Raw genomic sequence first — 16,444 nt, 5'->3', positions numbered from 1 at the left:
AGGGACTCCCGCTCAAAGTCCGGCAGCTGGGGGCCCTTCAGACACAGGACCTGCTGGGGCAGCAGCACCGCCTCTTTGTTGGCCAGCAGCTTGGAGTAGAGCACGGACACTCCCTCCCGTGTGGCGATGGACTCGCTGTCCTCCGTGATCCATGAGCTGTTCAGGTGCTCCAGCCATTTGAGCTTCACCGGGGGGATCATTAACGCCATGGCGTGTCACTGTGGAGCCATCAGTCCTGCAGACAGGAAGCAGCACCATTAGACATCAAAGCCTCCCTTCTGATCTAAAAGGTCATCGTGATATGTTCATGAAATCCTTTACTCTGCAGCCGTGTCTGTGACAGCACACATGCTTCACTGAACTTCTACTGGAAACACATTCTGTTCAACAATCCTCCTCAGAGTCACGCTCACACGCCGGCTCCATGTCCTAACCGCCACCCGCCCTTTAACAGGCTATCAGGCTGTGTGCCCAGCAGGGGGCGCTCTCCAGGCCTGGTGTTGCAGCATGAGTCCAGAGACTTCATATTTAAAAACAAGCTGGTTGTGTTCAGGCTCTTTAAGGCTGCAGGTTACGTGTTCAGGGCGGAGGTGAAGGGGGGGGGTGACAGGTTCAAACCTCCTTCCTGTGCTGTCGTTCACCTCTTTTTAAGCTGAGGACAAACTCCAGCCGGCCTCATCGTAAACATTACACGCGTGTTGTTGACCTGTGGCGCTCACGCAGAGTCCAAACTTCACTTCACGCTCTTATAAAGGAGAGCAGCCAGACGTGAGAGCAGCTTCTTCACACCATGAAGGCGGGGAACACGTTGACTGACACGCTGTCAGAAAAGGCCCCGAGCACACCTGGTAGGCTCAGAGCCAAGTCCAGGTCACACGGGCGTGTGAGGATAAATGGAGCTGAGACATCTTGTTTATCAGAGGTTTCAGCTGGTGAACGCCGCGCTGACGACAAAACGTGTTTTAATTAACACGAGGCAAACACAAGCAGAGCCCGACCGATTAATCAGCCGGCCGATAATATCGGTGTGCAGTGAGGCGACTTCTCTGATCCATCACAGACCGCTATCTGTCTCCAGCATAACAACACTGAGAAGCAAAGTCTCAGGAGGGACCAGGATGTAAACGGGATCTGTTACCCCTCCAGGACGTCTGCAGGCTGAAGAAGATAAAGGATCTGTTTCATCTCTTTGTTTGGACGGCGAAAAGACGGGACAACTTTCCTTCATTTTTAATAGTTTACTGAAAATAAAACGGTGTCGCTCCCTCAACATCCAGCACCAATTTAACCACGCAGTGATGTCATCACAGAAACAAATATAACATTTTCATCATTTAAGTGACTAAATTCTGCTTTTACACATTTACATGAAACCACTGCTGTCAGATTTTAATCTTCAATAGAGATATCAGCTCTCACACTCACGACTTTTCAAACATCTTAACACTCATTCTCCTCAAAGACAAACCACTTCAAACAACTGGGATTTCCGAGCATTCGGAGGACACCCTGAATGCAGCACAATCAGTTGGCACCCAGCTAGCTTTAATGTTGATGCTAACGTCACTTTAAACTCTGTTTTGTTCATTTAATAAAAAACACAGAAGTCAAACTATCATCTGTGTGTTGTGTCAGATATGAGACGAACCAGCTGCCATGTCTGTGCTGATAATCAGCCCCGGCTAGCCTCACAGTCACTGACAGCAGATAAGCTCATATTTCACATATTTCATATTAATAAATAAAACAGCAGTCTTATTTCACATATTTCATATTAATAAATAAACAGCAGTCTTATTTAGTGTCCCTGTTCCAGCTGACTCAAACACTCAGCACTGATTTCACGGCTTCAACACCAACACGGCTAATGTTTATGTTAGCTAGCAGAAGCTAACTTTCCTCACGTCACTCAGCTAGCATGAAAACAAACACCTTTCCACAGGTGTGAGGAGTTGATCCTCAGGTGTGACAGGTGGGGACTGGATCAGTCAGGACCTCTGGACAGCAGGTGTATCGGTGCCAGAGCTCAGCCCGGTACGGTCCGGGATCTGGGACGGATCTGTGTTATCTGCTGTATCATAGCCGGTTAGCTCGCTAGCTGCACTTTCTAAGAGAGCTTACCGTGAGCTGTCAGCGGCCTCCTCCTCCTCTTCCTCCTCCTCTTCCTCCTCCTCCTCCTCTTCTTCTTCTTGTTGTCGGTGTGCTTACAGGTGAATGAGCTCGCTGCTCTTCATAGTGTGAAGCTTCCCTGGATGTCTGATTGTGTTGCTGTGTTAGCAGACAGAGGCATGTCTCATGTCTCCGCCCGCCTCTCCTCAACCCTTCACCACGAATGACTGCTGAGACTAGGCCCCGCCCATCCCCCTCCCGGCGCCGCCCCTCCCGGCCCCAGCCCCGCAGTGACGTCACACCTCTCTGTCTGGAAGAAACATGAAATTATGAAGTTCTTTAGTGAGCCAGTGTTTGTCATGAACAGACAGGTAGGAGTCTCACACAGGTGTAATCCATCTTTATTTCTAATAGCACATTTAAAACAACCATGGTGGACCAAAGTGCTGAGCAAGCAAAAAAGCATAAAAACAATCAAAGTAAAGCACAATAAAAATACAATAAATAGGAGCATGAATAAAAAAAAATGTTAAAGTGTAAAAAGAGTTTTAAGCAATAATTTCATGGATAAAATGAAAACAAAAACATATTATGTCCATGAATGCTGGTCTGATGAGAGCTGTATGTGCCCCCCCTACCTGCTCCTATACACACCCCAGTGCCTTCAGTGTCCCGAGTGGAAAATAATATATAATTTGTGGATCTTGCACGGCAGCAGTTTTGCGGCCTGCCTCAGGTGTAAGTGATGATTTGTGTGTATTTTCAGGACAGACTTTCCTTCCATTATAAAATCAGTAAACAGTTTTGGGTATATTTGCGGACACACATTTGTGGATCTGTGTGCGTGTTGCTAAATAGTTTTGCGACAGTAAAAGCTCCACAGGGTTCCCTCCAACCAGCAGGGCAATGAGGGTGAATGAGGCCCCCTTAAGGAGGTCTGATCAGGGTCATAAGACTGGACTCTTCTCCTCTGTCGCCCCCCGGTGGAGGAACGATCTTACAAACCCCATTTGATCTGAGTCTCTTTGCACCTTTAAGAAAAGATAAAGAGCTCTTTGTGAACACCTGAAACCTTCATAATGATGATGGTTCTGTTTATAACAATGATTTGTAAGATGTTTATATCCTGATTAGAACTCTCAAGAACTGCTGTCAATGTTGCCAGCACCTCTGGTCACTTCCTGTCAGCACCGCTGGTCACTTCCTGTCAGCACCGCTGGTCACTTCCTGTCAGCACCTCTGGTCACTTCCTGTCAGCACCGCTGGTCACTTCCTGTCAGCACCGCTGGTCACTTCCTGTCAGCACCGCTGGTCACTTCCTGTCAGCACCTGTGTGTCCAATCAGACTTAAAGCTGTTTGTTTGCACTTCCTGACATGTTTTTTAGATCCTTGTGTTGAACTTCCTCTCTGATCGTCTGCTGAGCGTCCTGTGGGCCGGTTTCCTGCGGGCCGGTTTCCTGCGGGCCGGTTTCCTGTGGGTCGGTGTCCTGCGGGCCGGTTTCCTACTGGCCGGTGTCCTGCGGGCCGGTTTCCTGCGGGCCGGTGTCCTGCGGGACGGTTTCCTGCTGGCCGGTGTCCTGCGGGTCGGTGTCCTGCGGGCCGGTTTCCTGCGGGCCGGTTTCCTGCGGGCCGGTTTCCTGTGGGTCGGTGTCCTGCGGGCCGGTTTCCTACTGGCCGGTGTCCTGCGGGACGGTTTCCTGCTGGCCGGTGTCCTGCGGGTCGGTGTCCTGCGGGCCGGTTTCCTGCGAGCCGGTTTCCTGTGGGCCGGTGTCCTGCGGGCCGGTTTCCTGTGGGCCGGTGTCCTGTGGGACGGTTTCCTGCTGGCCGGTGTCCTGCGGGACGGTTTCCTGCGGGCCGGTGTCCTGTGGGTCGGTTTCCTGCGGGACGGGTTTCCTGCGGGCCGGTGTCCTGCGGGTCGGTTTCCTGCGGGCCGGTGTCCTGTGGGTCGGTTTCCTGCGGGACGGGTTTCCTGCGGGACGGTGTCCTGTGGGTCGGTTTCCTGCGGGACGGGTTTCCTGCGGGCCGGTGTCCTGTGGGTCGGTTTCCTGCGGGCCGGTGTCCTGCGGGACGGTTTCCTGCGGGACAGGTTTCCTGCGGGACAGGTTTCCTGCGGGACGGGTTTCCTGTGGGACGGTGTCCTGTGGGTCGGTTTCCTGCGGGCCGGTGTCCTGCGGGTCGGTGTCCTGTGGGTCGGTTTCCTGCGGGCCGGTGTCCTGCGGGCCGGTGTCCTGCGGGTCGGTGTCCTGTGGGTCGGTTTCCTGCGGGACGGGTTTCCTGCGGGCCGGTGTCCTGCGGGCCGGTGTCCTGCGGGTCGGTGTCCTGTGGGTCGGTTTCCTGCGGGACGGGTTTCCTGCGGGCCGGTTTCCTGCTGGCATCGTAACATTTGCAGACTTTGGGCCGCGGTTCTGGTTTAAAGTTTGTGAGCTGTCAGAGGCGCCCTAAGGGTCAAGCCTTCGCCTGCCTCCTCCTGTTGACACGCAGCGCCTCGGTGAACATTATAAGAAGTGCTTTATCAACAAGGAGGTGAATAGATGCTGCTGTTAGTGAGCTGAAAACATGTGGTGGGTAACTTCCCTGTCTCACTGTGGACACACACACACACACACACACACACACACACACACACACACACACACACACAGTGTTAAAGTGTCACATGTTGATATGTGCAGCTCTACTCGTCCCCTTCCTGTTATGAGTGAAGTGGTGTTCGTGTTATCTTCAGCGTGCAGCCACAGAGCGGCCTGACCTCACCGATGATCACACCATGATTACTGCTTGTTTTCTGTCTCTGTGTGAGTCAGTGACGTGTGAGGAGACCTGGAAGCTGGATCCAAAGGGAACCTGACTGCTTGAAGACGTTTACCAGGAGCTGGAGGAAAGACATCCTGTAGAGGAGCTCTGATCTGAGACTAGAGCGCCACATGGTGGAGAAAAGTTAGAATGACTCTTTAGGGTATTTTTTAATATGTTTATGAAACTGTTTTCTTTTTTACATGCTGTCTGTCTTCCTATTGGGCCGAGAGCCTGTAATAAAGTTTATATATAATCAGCCATGATTGAGAGACCCTAAAAGTTGTTTTAAGCTAAATGAATTATTAAACTGTCGCCAAGAGTGAAAACTTGGACCAATCAGAGAGCTGCTCTCTTCCTGTGTGATCAGTCAGCCAATCAGAGAGCTACTCTCTCCTTCTGTGATCAATCAGCCAATCAGAGAGCTGCTCTCTTCCTGTGTGATCAGTCAGCCAATCAGAGAGCTGCTCTCTTCCTGTGTGATCAGTCAGCCAATCAGAGAGCTGCTCTCTTCCTGTGTGATCAGTCAGCCAATCAGAGAGCTGCTCTCTCCCTCTGTGATCAGTCAGCCAATCAGAGAGCTGCTCTCTTCCTCTGTGATCAGTCAGCCAATCAGAGAGCTGCTCTCTCCTTCTGTGATCAATCAGCCAATCAGAGAGCTGCTCTCCTCCTCTGTGATCAGTCAGCCAATCAGAGAGCTGCTCTCTCCCTCTGTGATCAGTCAGCCAATTAGAGAGCTGCTCTCCTCCTCTGTGATTAGTCAGCCAATTAGAGAGCTGCTCTCTTCCTCTGTGATCAGTCAGCCAATCAGAGAGCTGCTCTCTTCCTGTGTGATCATGAAGGAAACATGCAGTATGTCCTCCTTCTAACTTTAGCTCCTGTGTGTCTCTGTGCTGGACGCTGACAGATCAGAAACACTCACATGATGTTTCCACTCTTTTATGTGACATTAAACAAAGTGATGAAAGCGTTTATCTCTGCTGTCCGCTCTCAAAGTCCAGGTTGATCCCGGCCAGCAGCTCTCCTCCACACGGGCGGTTCAGCAGCTCCTTCAGGGCCTCGTTCACGTCGTTGGTGAACACTGTGGAGAAGTTGCAGTTGGTGTATCCTCCTCCTCCTCCTCGCTCGGTGGGGAACGACCCCATCACCTCCTGCACCCACTTCAGCTCGTTGCTGAGCTCGAGGCGCAGCGCGTCGAAGTGGCTCTGGCGCTCGTGGTAGCGGCTGTGGACGGCGCTGAGGCTGGAGCTGAAGGCCTGCATGTCGTCCTGCAGGCTCCGCTTAAAGGCCTCCACCTTCCGGAACTCGTAGCGGATCTGAGAGAGCTCGTGACGCACGCCCTCGCTCTCCTCCTTGTACCACGCCTCCTTCTCGTTGTAGATGGACACCATGGCGTCGATGTCTTCCTGCAGAGAGTCGTGAGCCGCTGCCAGGCTGACGAAGGAGCTCTCCATCTGGTCGATGTCCTCCACCACCTGGGCGAAGCGCTCAAAGTTCACATACGTGTTGTTTGGCGGCATGCTGGAGTGCGACTTGATGGTGTACTCCCTCAGGCGCTTCGTCTTCAGCTGCCGGCGCTCCCGCTTCTTCCGCTCCACAGTTTTATTCTCCTCCTTGTGCTCGTTGGACTTTAACGTTTAGAGACAGCAGAGTTAGTTAGAGACAGCCAGAGAGACAAGAGACAAGAGAGACAGGCGGGTACGGAGGGACATGAGACCATGAGTCAGGTCTTTACCTTGATCCAGGGGTGATTGAGAGCGTCTTGGATGGTTAAGCGTTTCCTGTAAGACAGATGAGACGTGTGTTAGAAAGTGCTGTCTCGTCCTCCTGTCCGTGTCCAGCTCTCACCTCTTGTCCTTCTCCAGCAGCTGGCTGATGAACTTCTTGGCCAGCTCGCTGGTGTGACTGAAGAACTCGTCGTCGAACTCGTAGTTGACGGCGGAGATGTTCCCCAGCGTGTCCTGTTTGGTCTCCCCGAGGAAAGGCGACGCCCCGCTCAGCCTGCAGACACACGGAGGACAGAAGCGGGTCAGAGGGGCGTCGTCTTCAGCGCGTGTGTTTAACGTGTTTAAAGTCATCGTGTCACTTGCAGGATGTAGGTGATGACCCCGATGCTCCACATGTCGGCCTCCAGCCCGAGCGGCTCGTAGTTCACGATCTCTGGAGCTGAAAACACAAAGAAGCGTGAGTGTGAGCCTCGCTCCGTGTTCTCTCATTGGTCGACGCCCACAGGCTGCGGTGTGTGTGGTCAGAACAGAATCATGATGCAGCTACACACATGAGCTTGTTGTTCCTGAGGGTTTTATTTTGAAAATAAACGGGATGACTTCCTGTGCCTCTTACCAACGAACTCCGGCGTTCCAAAGATGTTCTTGAACTCGACCCCGGCTTCGATCTTGTGCGCGAGACCGAAGTCGATGAGTTTGATTCTGGGCAGAGGAACGTTTTTATCCAGCAGCATGATGTTCTCAGGCTGAAAGACACACACACACACACACACACACACACACACACACACACACACACACACACACACACACACACACACACACAGAGACACACACACAGAGACACACACACACACACACACACACACACACACACACACACGCACGCACACACACACACACACACAGAGACACACACACAGAGACACACACACACACACACACACACACACACACACGCACGCACACACGCACGCACACACACACACACACACAGACACTCACACAGAATTAAATGATGCAGTTCTCTGCACTGTTTAGAACTCAGACTGCAGTACCCATTTTAAACACTAGGGGTCAGACCTGGGTGCAGTTTGGCCCCCTGATTCTACAGATGAGTGAACACAACTTGCACACACACTTCTGGGTCCAACCCCCCAGTGAAGACCCTCTGGTACAGAAAGTAAGGAAGCCCTGAGGGACCACAGAGTTGAGGAGGATTGAGGGACAGGTCAGACACGGGTGAGACAGCGAAGACATATGATCGATCTGTCGGGGTCGAGGACGGCAGACTCTGATTGGCCACATGACCACGAGGGCGGGATTGAGTTCATGCATTAAAGAAGAACAGAAACCGATGTCATAGAGTTCAAAGTGAGATCCTTCAGAATAAAAGCACCCTAACACAGTCTCCTTCCTGTTGATGGTTGTGGTGACAAACCTTCAGGTCGAAGTGAGCGATCTTCCTGGCGTGCAGGTAGTTCACCCCCTCCAGGATCTGCTTGATGAACTGGGTGGCCTCTTCTTCGCTCAGAGACTCTTTCTGTGCCAGGAAGTCAAACAGCTCTCCTCCAGAGACCCTGAAACACACACACCATCAGACCCCCATGGTCCTGCAGAACCACATCAGACCCCCATGGTCCTGCAGAAACACATCAGACCCCCGTGGTCCTGCAGAACCACAGAGAGCCTCAGACCCCCATGGTCCTGCAGAAACACATCAGACCCCCATGGTCCTGCAGAACCACATCAGACCCCCGTGGTCCTGCAGAAACACATCAGACCCCCATGGTCCTGCAGAAACACATCAGACCCCCATGGTCCTGCAGAACCACAGAGAGCCTCAGACCCCCATGGTCCTGCAGAAACACAGAGACCATCAGACCCCCATGGTCCTGCAGAAACACAGAGAGCCTCAGACCCCCATGGTCCTGCAGAACCACAGAGACCATCAGACCCCCATGGTCCTGCAAACAGTGCTGGGTTACTCGTACTCATGTCGGCCTCCCTCCATGCTTTTGATACGTCGGCAGAACCAGACGTCAGGTTTTGGCCTCTCGTCTCTCGTAACGTGTCGTTCAGTAATTTGTGGCGTGCAGACCCAGAATGTGTTTGCCTGTCTGAATTGGCTCCTCCCCCTCTCTCTCACGCTGAGCCCTGACGTCCTCTGTTCTTTAATCTCTCAGTCACGACCCACAGCTCATGACCTCAGGTGAGGGTCTGAACCCTCTCACCCCAGACCCCCCCCCCCCCCCCGTCAGATTCACGCTGTAACGTGTGAGTGACATCAGAAAGCGTCTCAGGTGTGCGTCACTCACAGCTCCAGGATGAGCACCACGTCGGTGCGGTTCTCGTAGACGTCGTGCAGCGTGACGATGTTGGGGTGCTGGATCTGCTGCAGGATGTCCACCTCGCGCTCGATCTCCTCCCGCCTCACGCCTCGAGAGCTCGCCATGCTCTGACGCTTCTTGATGAACTTGGCGGCGAATTCCCGCCCCGTGCTTTTCTCTCGGCATTGTTTCACGATGGCAAACTGCCCGCTGAAACACAGAGAGAGGTTAAAGGTCACATATTACCCAGAATCCTCTAACATGTGTCTCTACTCTGTCTCCCAATGATGAGAAAAGTCCGTCCTCTCCGTCTTCTGCCTGCTCAAACAGGCCGTTTGGAGATGTTCCCTTCATGACATCACAAAGGGCGCCATGTGGTGGACACTGTAGCTTCAGTGTTTAGCCAGCTCTGCATGTGGTGGACACTGTAGCTTCAGTGTTTAGCCAGCTCTGCATGTGGTGGACACTGTAGCTTCAGTGTTTAGCCAGCTCTGCATGTGGTGGACACTGTAGCTTCAGTGTTTAGCCAGCTCTGCATGTGGTGGACACTGTAGCTTCAGTGTTTAGCCAGCTCTGCATGTAGAGACACTGTAGCTTCAGTGTTTAGCCAGCTCTGCATGTGGTGGACACTGTAGCTTCAGTGTTTAGCCAGCTCTGCATGTGGTGGACACTGTAGCTTCAGTGTTTAGCCAGCTCTGCATGTAGAGACACTGTAGCTTCAGTGTTTAGCCAGCTCTGCATGTGGTAGACACTGTAGCTTCAGTGTTTAGCCAGCTCTGCATGTGGTGGACACTGTAGCTTCAGTGTTTAGCCAGCTCTGCATGTGGTGGACACTGTAGCTTCAGTGTTTAGCCAGCTCTGCATGTGGTGGACACTGTAGCTTCAGTGTTTAGCCAGCTCTGCATGTGGTGGACACTGTAGCTTCAGTGTTTAGCCAGCTCTACATGTGGTGGACACTGTAGCTTCAGTGTTTAGCCAGCTCTACATGTGGTGGACACTGTAGCTTCAGTGTTTAGCCAGCTCTGCATGTGGTGGACACTGTAGCTTCAGTGTTTAGCCAGCTCTGCATCGGTCTCACTTTGAGCCACAATAACACGCTTCAGGACTCGGCCTGTCGTTTCATTTGTGGCTCAAATTTCCCCCGACGTCGGTGTATTTATGGAGCAAACAACAACAACAACAACACAAACACTTCACAGCTTCGATGAGTGTGACGACGTGAGCTATTTAGATTCTAAAGGTTCTTATTGGTCTGTGCAGCTGCTCCACTTGTGTGTAAGCTAACACTGCACTTCCTCGTCTGCAGACGCTCAGAGCAGATTTAGCCGCGGCTAAAGATAGAAGACTTGACATGCACAACAGTTGTCTCCAGCTGACAACATGCAGCAACACAGCAGGGCAACAAACACACACGCTGGAGTGTTTCTTGTGTTTTTTCGACGTGTGGAAGCTCTGAGACTCCTGTTAAAGCTAAATGAATAAAAACCCTCTACAGACGTATCAGCTGCAGGGATGCAGCTCGAGTAATGCCACACAAGAAAGTGCAGTCAGGGAGCTCCGCCGTCATCATGATGATCCCACCACGGCTGTTTGTTTGGAGCTCCACATACACACACAGTCAGACATGCACACACACACAGCTGTTCTCCTTTGTAACGCCTCTGTTACTACCTGTGAAGGTACAGAGGGGGGGTCATGAGTGGCCTCTCCATTAGTGCATGTCCACTGTGTGTTTCCCATCACAGGGTTCATAAAGCTCGTCTTCTTGCTCTCGTGTTTGTTTGATGTCTTGGATCAGTTAAATCTATTAAATGTAATGAAAGTATCTGATGGCATGCTCAACACTGATCCTGAAGCTTCTGCTCAGCCAATCAGAGAGAGCCTCACCTTCCCAGCTCTTCACTGATTTCATAGAAGTCCTCCACTCGCTGCTGTTTGAATAAATCCATGTCTTCAGTTCAGAGGAGGAAACTCCTGCAGTATGTTCATCCTCTGCAAACATCAAGAACAAATGTGCACGTGACGTCACATAAAGCTGAATGATGAGTGAATAAAAGACAGTCTGCATGCTGCACACACTGAGTCTCATCATGAAGAGTTAAATATCTCACCGTGAGTCTCACGTCATGTTCGTGGACACCGTCTTCTCCTCCTCAGTCCTCTGCGTGTCTTCGTGAAGTGTTCAATCCACGCAGACTCAAACACGCTCCGTGAACAGGCGCGAGGGCAGCGTCACGCCAAACCTCATGCAGAAAACTGCTTATTTAAGTGACGTCACTGAGCGGCGTTAACGAGCTCTTTAAACAGTTGAGCTTCCTGTCATTAATATAACGGCAACAATGGGCCCAGCACAGCAGCCTGTTTGAGGTTAATCAGAACAGTGTTATTCATGTGTTTACACCGTTTCTTAAACTTCAACAAAGTTTGTAAAAACTGTTTCTAAGAGGATCTTTACGTTTCAATATGGCGCCGATTCGACAAACAACCTGCAGCGAGTCAGATGATGCTTTGAAAAGTATTAAATATAAAACACAACTTCACAAATATGTGTAAACTATATATTTAAAATAATTTAAATGAGGTCTGGCGTCACGTTGTTGCTGCTGCGATGCGCGCGCCCTGTCACTTGGCGCGAGCGTCTGTTCAGCTCGTGCATGAAACACCTGTTGTCCCACTTACGTCACCTGTCGGTCACTTCAAACTGTCAGAACTTTATTCATTGTTTCAATCCTTTCATGTTCAAAAGGTTCGTTCATGTTTTAATACAAGAAAGAGTCTGGTTCTGATCCAGGTTTCTGTCTGTTTTACATGAGTCTGGTTGTGATCCAGGTTTCTGTCTGTTCTACATGAGTCTGGTTCTGATCCAGGTTTCTGTCTGTTCATTATGAGTCTGGTTCTGATCCAGGTTTCTGTCTGTTCATCATGAGTCTGGTTCTGATCCAGGTTTCTGTCTGTTCATCATGAGTCTGGTTCTGATCCAGGTTTCTGTCTGTTCATCATGAGTCTGGTTCTGATCCAGGTTTCTGTCTGTTCATCATGAGTCTGGTTCTGATCCAGGTTTCTGCCTGTTCTACATGAGTCTGGGTCTGATCCAGGTTTCTGTCTGTACATCATGAGTCTGGTTCTGATCCAGGTTTGTGTTCTACATGAGTCTGGTTCTGATCCAGGTTTGTGTTCTACATGAGTCTGGTTCTGATCCAGGATTCTGTCTGTTCTACATGAGTCTGGTTCTGATCCAGGTTTCTGCATGTTCTACTGCATGAGTCTGGTTCTGATCCAGGTTTCTGCATGTTCTACTGCATGAGTCTGGTTCTGATCCAGGTTTCTGTCTGTTCTACATGAGTCTGGTTCTGATCCAGGTTTCTGCCTGTTCTACTGCATGAGTCTGGTTCTGATCCAGGTTTGTGTTCTACATGATCCTGGTTCTGATCCGTGGGAGTTGTAGGATTGATCTGATTGGTTGTTGTATATCTGTAAATATAAAAGGACAATCAGTGAGCAGGAAGTGTGGTCGCTTCACGGGGAGATAAACTCAAACAATAAGTCCATTCAGAGCGCCGCGGCACGGAAACAGTCAAATGAGGCGGCTCTTCTTCCTGCTCGGGCCGGGACGTCACCTGAGCTGCTGTGACACACAGGTGTGAGGATGGAGAAGATGTCAGGCGTGGACCTGCACACGGAGGCTTCAGAGGGGGGTCTGAAGGAGCTGGTTCTCAGGTGGTTCACCGAGACGCAGGCGCCGCTTCTTCTCACCAACGGAAACTTCCCGGACTGGTTCCAAGGCTTCGCTGCCAGAAAGTAAGAGTTTGAGTTCAGGACGGGAGAGACGCTGCCTCCACATGCTGCTCCTGCTCTGTTTGACTTCCTGCTTTTAGCTACAGCTGATATCTCAACATGTGTTTGTTTGCATATCACCGCTATAAATATAAACATATATAAACAGTACAGGAAGTGTTTATATATGTTTATATTTATCTCTGGCTGTTTGTGTGTCCGTTAGAAGTTGTTGCTTTGTTGCTGTCAGGCTCAGATTGTTATTCTAAGTGTGACATCATGATACCTCAGTTTGTAGATGACTGTCCCCACTGAAATCAAACAGTGATTTTAAGTCTAAGAACAAGATGGCTGCTGGTCTCCTGCAGCCTCCAGGGGTTAAAGGTCACACATGATGCAAACATGCACCTCCATGTTCCTCTGACATGTCTGTCTTTAAACCCTCCAATGAGGAGACAAGTCCATCCTCTCCGTCTTCTGCCTGCTCCACTTTTCAGAAAATGTGTGCTCAAACAGGCCGTTTGGAGATGTTCCCTTCATGACATCACAAAGGGCAGTAGCCCCTCCCCCAGGTGGGTGACACTCCCACAGCTAGGTGTTTGTTCTGCCCTCTGAGTCTGCCTTCTCACCGTAAACAATAGGACATGGAGCCAGAAAGCAGCGAGTACACCCGAGCCCTTCCAGAGAGGGGGCGTGGCCAGACACAGCTCATTTACATATTTAAAGCTACAGACACAGAAACAGCCTGTTCTGAGCAGGGCTGACATAGAGGAGGCGTGTTAATGATGAACTTTTGTGATGAATCATACGTGTCGGTTAAACGCCCAGCTGAGCTGAAGAGATGACATGAAGTTGATTATCAGCGGCTGCGTTGGAGGGGGTCAGTGACTTCCTGGCTCTAATGTGTTTATATGAGTGAATGTGTGTGAGAGACATGAACCAGGGGTCACGTCATAGATGTGTAACTCTTGAATCTGATTTGCATGTGATTTAGTGTGAGTGTTGTGTCACGCTCTGTTTCAGGGACGCAGAGGAGCTTCTGAGAGATAAAGCTCTGGGCTGCTTTCTCATTCGCCTCAGTGATAAAGCCATCGGCTACATCCTGTCCTACAGGTGAGCCTACAATCACAGGTGTTTCACTCACTTTGTTCTTCCCTCCTGATTCATCTCACCGTGACCTCCGCAGGGGACACGACAGGTGCCGCCATTTTGTCATCTCTCAGGATCAGGGCGGTCAGTTTGTGGTTTCAGGAGACTGTCAGACCTACGGCAGCCTCACGGAGCTGATCCAGCACTACAGGCTCCACCCCATCCAGCCGTTTGGAGAACACCTGACCTCCAGCTGTCATGAGGTGGGACCCCTGTGTGATTGGCTCGTCTCTGCCTCACGTGTTCCCTTCTGTGCAGCCAGTTGGACTTTACAGGAAGTGACAGTAACGTGCCTCCGTTGTCTTCCAGGTGAACTCAGCTGAGCTTTATGACGTGGTGAACTTTAACAGTAGAGAGTGTTCTGGGGTGAGCGTCCAGGCTCTGCGGACCCTGTGGGATCAGAAGAACCCCCCAGTCAGTAACCACCTGACTGAGCCGCAGAGCGCCCCTCCGCCTCCGCCTGCACTGCCCCCCAAATCTAGAAACAGGAAACTGACCGGAGCCGTGTCCATGGACAGCACGTCTCTCTCACAGGTCCCAATCAAACCTGATCCATTATTAAGTGTTTGTTCTTTGTCCAAGTCTGGACTCGTTCAGCTTCTAGTCTCTGGGTCATAAATCTGGTTTTCCTGTGAAGACGAGTAAATGTTGGAACGTTTTATTGTCGGGATAGAAAGCTGCTTTGAACATTTCTGTATTTTCTGAGATCTTGACTTCTTCACATCTTTCTCGTTCTCTCAGTCAGCAGCAGCAGTGGGTTCCATGTGTCGGCTAACATCCCTTAGTTTGATAACATTTGTATAATGTTCTTTCTCTCAGATTTATGGACGCCATGGCCTCGGGTCGATAACGTCATGTTTCCTGTGTTTTCTCGAGGTTCATGTATCTCTGGTGGTTTTGCAGTGTTCACTGTTACATTTCTGTATTTTGGTGTTTGGTGTGTTTCAGGGCGTTCCTCCGGTGCCTAAAAGAGGCCTTGCTCAGGGGTTCTCACCGAGCGGATCTCTGCCTCACACAACCTCCCACCCAGGTGGGACCAGGAGCGCCCTGACCCGATCAGAGGGACTCAGAGGAAACTCACACCTGGACTCCTTAAATACTGCAGACACGGCCTGTCCAGGTGATCTGTGTCCAGCTGGGACCACGTACTCTGAGCTGACTCACGTGGAGAGCAGGAGCAGATCTCTGCCACGACTGAACATGGAAGAGGAAGAGGAGGAGCTCGCATCCTCTTCACCACCCGCTCCTCTGAAGAAGATCACCTGCCACACCTACTCCCTCCACGAGCCCAGACCGAGCAGCTCGCAGTCGGAGCGGCACGCTGACGATGAGGAGATGTCCAGGAACAACCCTCTGTATCAGCACGCCGAGCGTCAGCCTGAAAACACCTACGAGCTGATCCCTGGGGAGGGAAACACGTATGAGTCCCTGGAGGACATGAAGACCAAGAAGTCCAAATCCACGCTGGGGAAAAATGTACGTCAAGATTGGATTGATTGGATTGAGTTATTGAGAGAAACATGATCTCATTTAACAACTTTCTCTTTTTTCTCCTTGCAGAATATGAATTGGAAAAAATTCCTCCCTGACTACATGAAGAAATAATCAAAGTCAAAGGACTCAGAGGGACGACATGTGAGCAGGTGGCTTTGAATGACTGCATGGTTTAAATTTTCATCTAAACATTTAAAACATTAATTTAGAGTCTGTCTCCTGCAGTGAGTCAGTCTCCATAGAGCTCTATGTTAAAATGTCCAACTTTACAGCTGCAGTTCCTCCAGTGTCCACTAGAGTCTGTCTCCTGCAGTGAGTCAGTCTCCATAGAGCTCTATGTTAAAATGTCCAACTTTACAGCTGCAGGAAAACGTTTGGTTGCAATCTGGGACATCACCAGTAGATGTCACTACACTCATTTTACTTCTCCTTTAAAACTGTGTTTCAAACATGGCTCAGACTTCCTGCAGTTCAGAGCTTCATTGTGTGACCTCTTGAGTCCAGTCATTAGCTCTTTCCTGTACTCCCACTTTCTTCTTCTCTCCTCTGTGTGACTGCGTATAAACATAGAGCTGCTCTTCCATCTTCTCTCTCACTGTGTCCTCCTCATGAGACCTCGTCCCACCCAAAGCCTTCCTCTTTTGATGACGAGCTCTTTATTTGAGATTCCTCTCAGTCTCTCTCTCCTTCATGACGCCTTCTTTCTTCCTTTCAAAGTCCCTGCTCGTTATCTTCCCCTCTGAGGAGGGTCTCTCTCTGTTCTTTTCTAGAGGGTTCTTCTTGTGTTACAGTCATTTCACCATGAAGAGTCCAGCTTTGTGTCACTAACTTGCCCTCAGGCCAGATTGACCATTAGGGTAACCTGAGATCTGTAGAGGGCAGTAATCTAACGTCTCTGTTCTTATATGATATGAGTTACTCTTTAAACGCTTATGGGGTTTTTTCTGCATACACTTAGCTTTGTGTCATATTTTATTTAGAGGAAGTTTTATTTGCTGATAAAGTTGAATATTTGACTTATTGGATTTTAAACTACTATTGTGTAAAAATTAAAGTATTAGGTTAAA

General features: G+C 50.4%; 3 protein-coding genes across 3 annotated transcripts in view; 1 reads left to right on the top strand and 2 right to left on the bottom strand.

Annotated features, from left to right (window-relative positions):
• Positions 1-2,341, bottom strand: part of LOC306821750 (putative E3 ubiquitin-protein ligase HERC1) — a gene marked incomplete at its 3' end in the record, with an annotated part of 15,591 nt that extends 13,250 nt beyond the window's left edge. Inside the window, exons 1-2 of the mRNA XM_079340324.1 lie at positions 2,122-2,341; positions 1-235 (exon numbers count right to left, since the gene is read on the bottom strand). The exon at positions 1-235 is cut by the window's left edge and continues 742 nt beyond it. Coding sequence (XP_079196450.1) covers positions 1-209 — 209 coding nt within the window. The 5' untranslated portion in view covers positions 210-235; positions 2,122-2,341. The remainder of the gene's footprint in view (positions 236-2,121) is intronic.
• Positions 2,342-5,826: 3,485 nt separating this feature from the next.
• dapk2a (death-associated protein kinase 2a) lies at positions 5,827-11,553 on the bottom strand. The gene is made up of 9 exons (XM_079340058.1): positions 11,072-11,553; positions 10,848-10,952; positions 8,949-9,170; positions 8,072-8,210; positions 7,247-7,376; positions 6,994-7,069; positions 6,752-6,904; positions 6,639-6,684; positions 5,827-6,531 (listed from the first exon to the last, which is right to left on the bottom strand). Exons 2-9 carry the CDS (start codon positions 10,907-10,909, stop codon positions 5,875-5,877), a joined length of 1,485 nt encoding a protein of 494 aa, XP_079196184.1. The 5' UTR covers positions 10,910-10,952; positions 11,072-11,553; the 3' UTR covers positions 5,827-5,874.
• A 595-nt stretch (positions 11,554-12,148) lies between these two features.
• Positions 12,149-16,082, top strand: sh2d7 (SH2 domain containing 7). The gene is made up of 6 exons (XM_079339937.1): positions 12,149-12,758; positions 13,758-13,847; positions 13,921-14,086; positions 14,193-14,417; positions 14,832-15,359; positions 15,444-16,082. Exons 1-6 carry the CDS (start codon positions 12,607-12,609, stop codon positions 15,486-15,488), a joined length of 1,206 nt encoding a protein of 401 aa, XP_079196063.1. The 5' UTR covers positions 12,149-12,606; the 3' UTR covers positions 15,489-16,082.
• The last annotated feature ends 362 nt before the right edge of the window (positions 16,083-16,444 follow it).

The sequence above is a fragment of the Symphodus melops genome (assembly GCF_947650265.1).
Source record: "Symphodus melops genome assembly, chromosome: 3".
Lineage (NCBI taxonomy): Eukaryota > Metazoa > Chordata > Actinopteri > Labriformes > Labridae > Symphodus > Symphodus melops.
The sequence above is the reverse complement of the archived record's forward strand: the minus strand, read 5'-3'. Positions and strand labels throughout refer to the sequence as shown.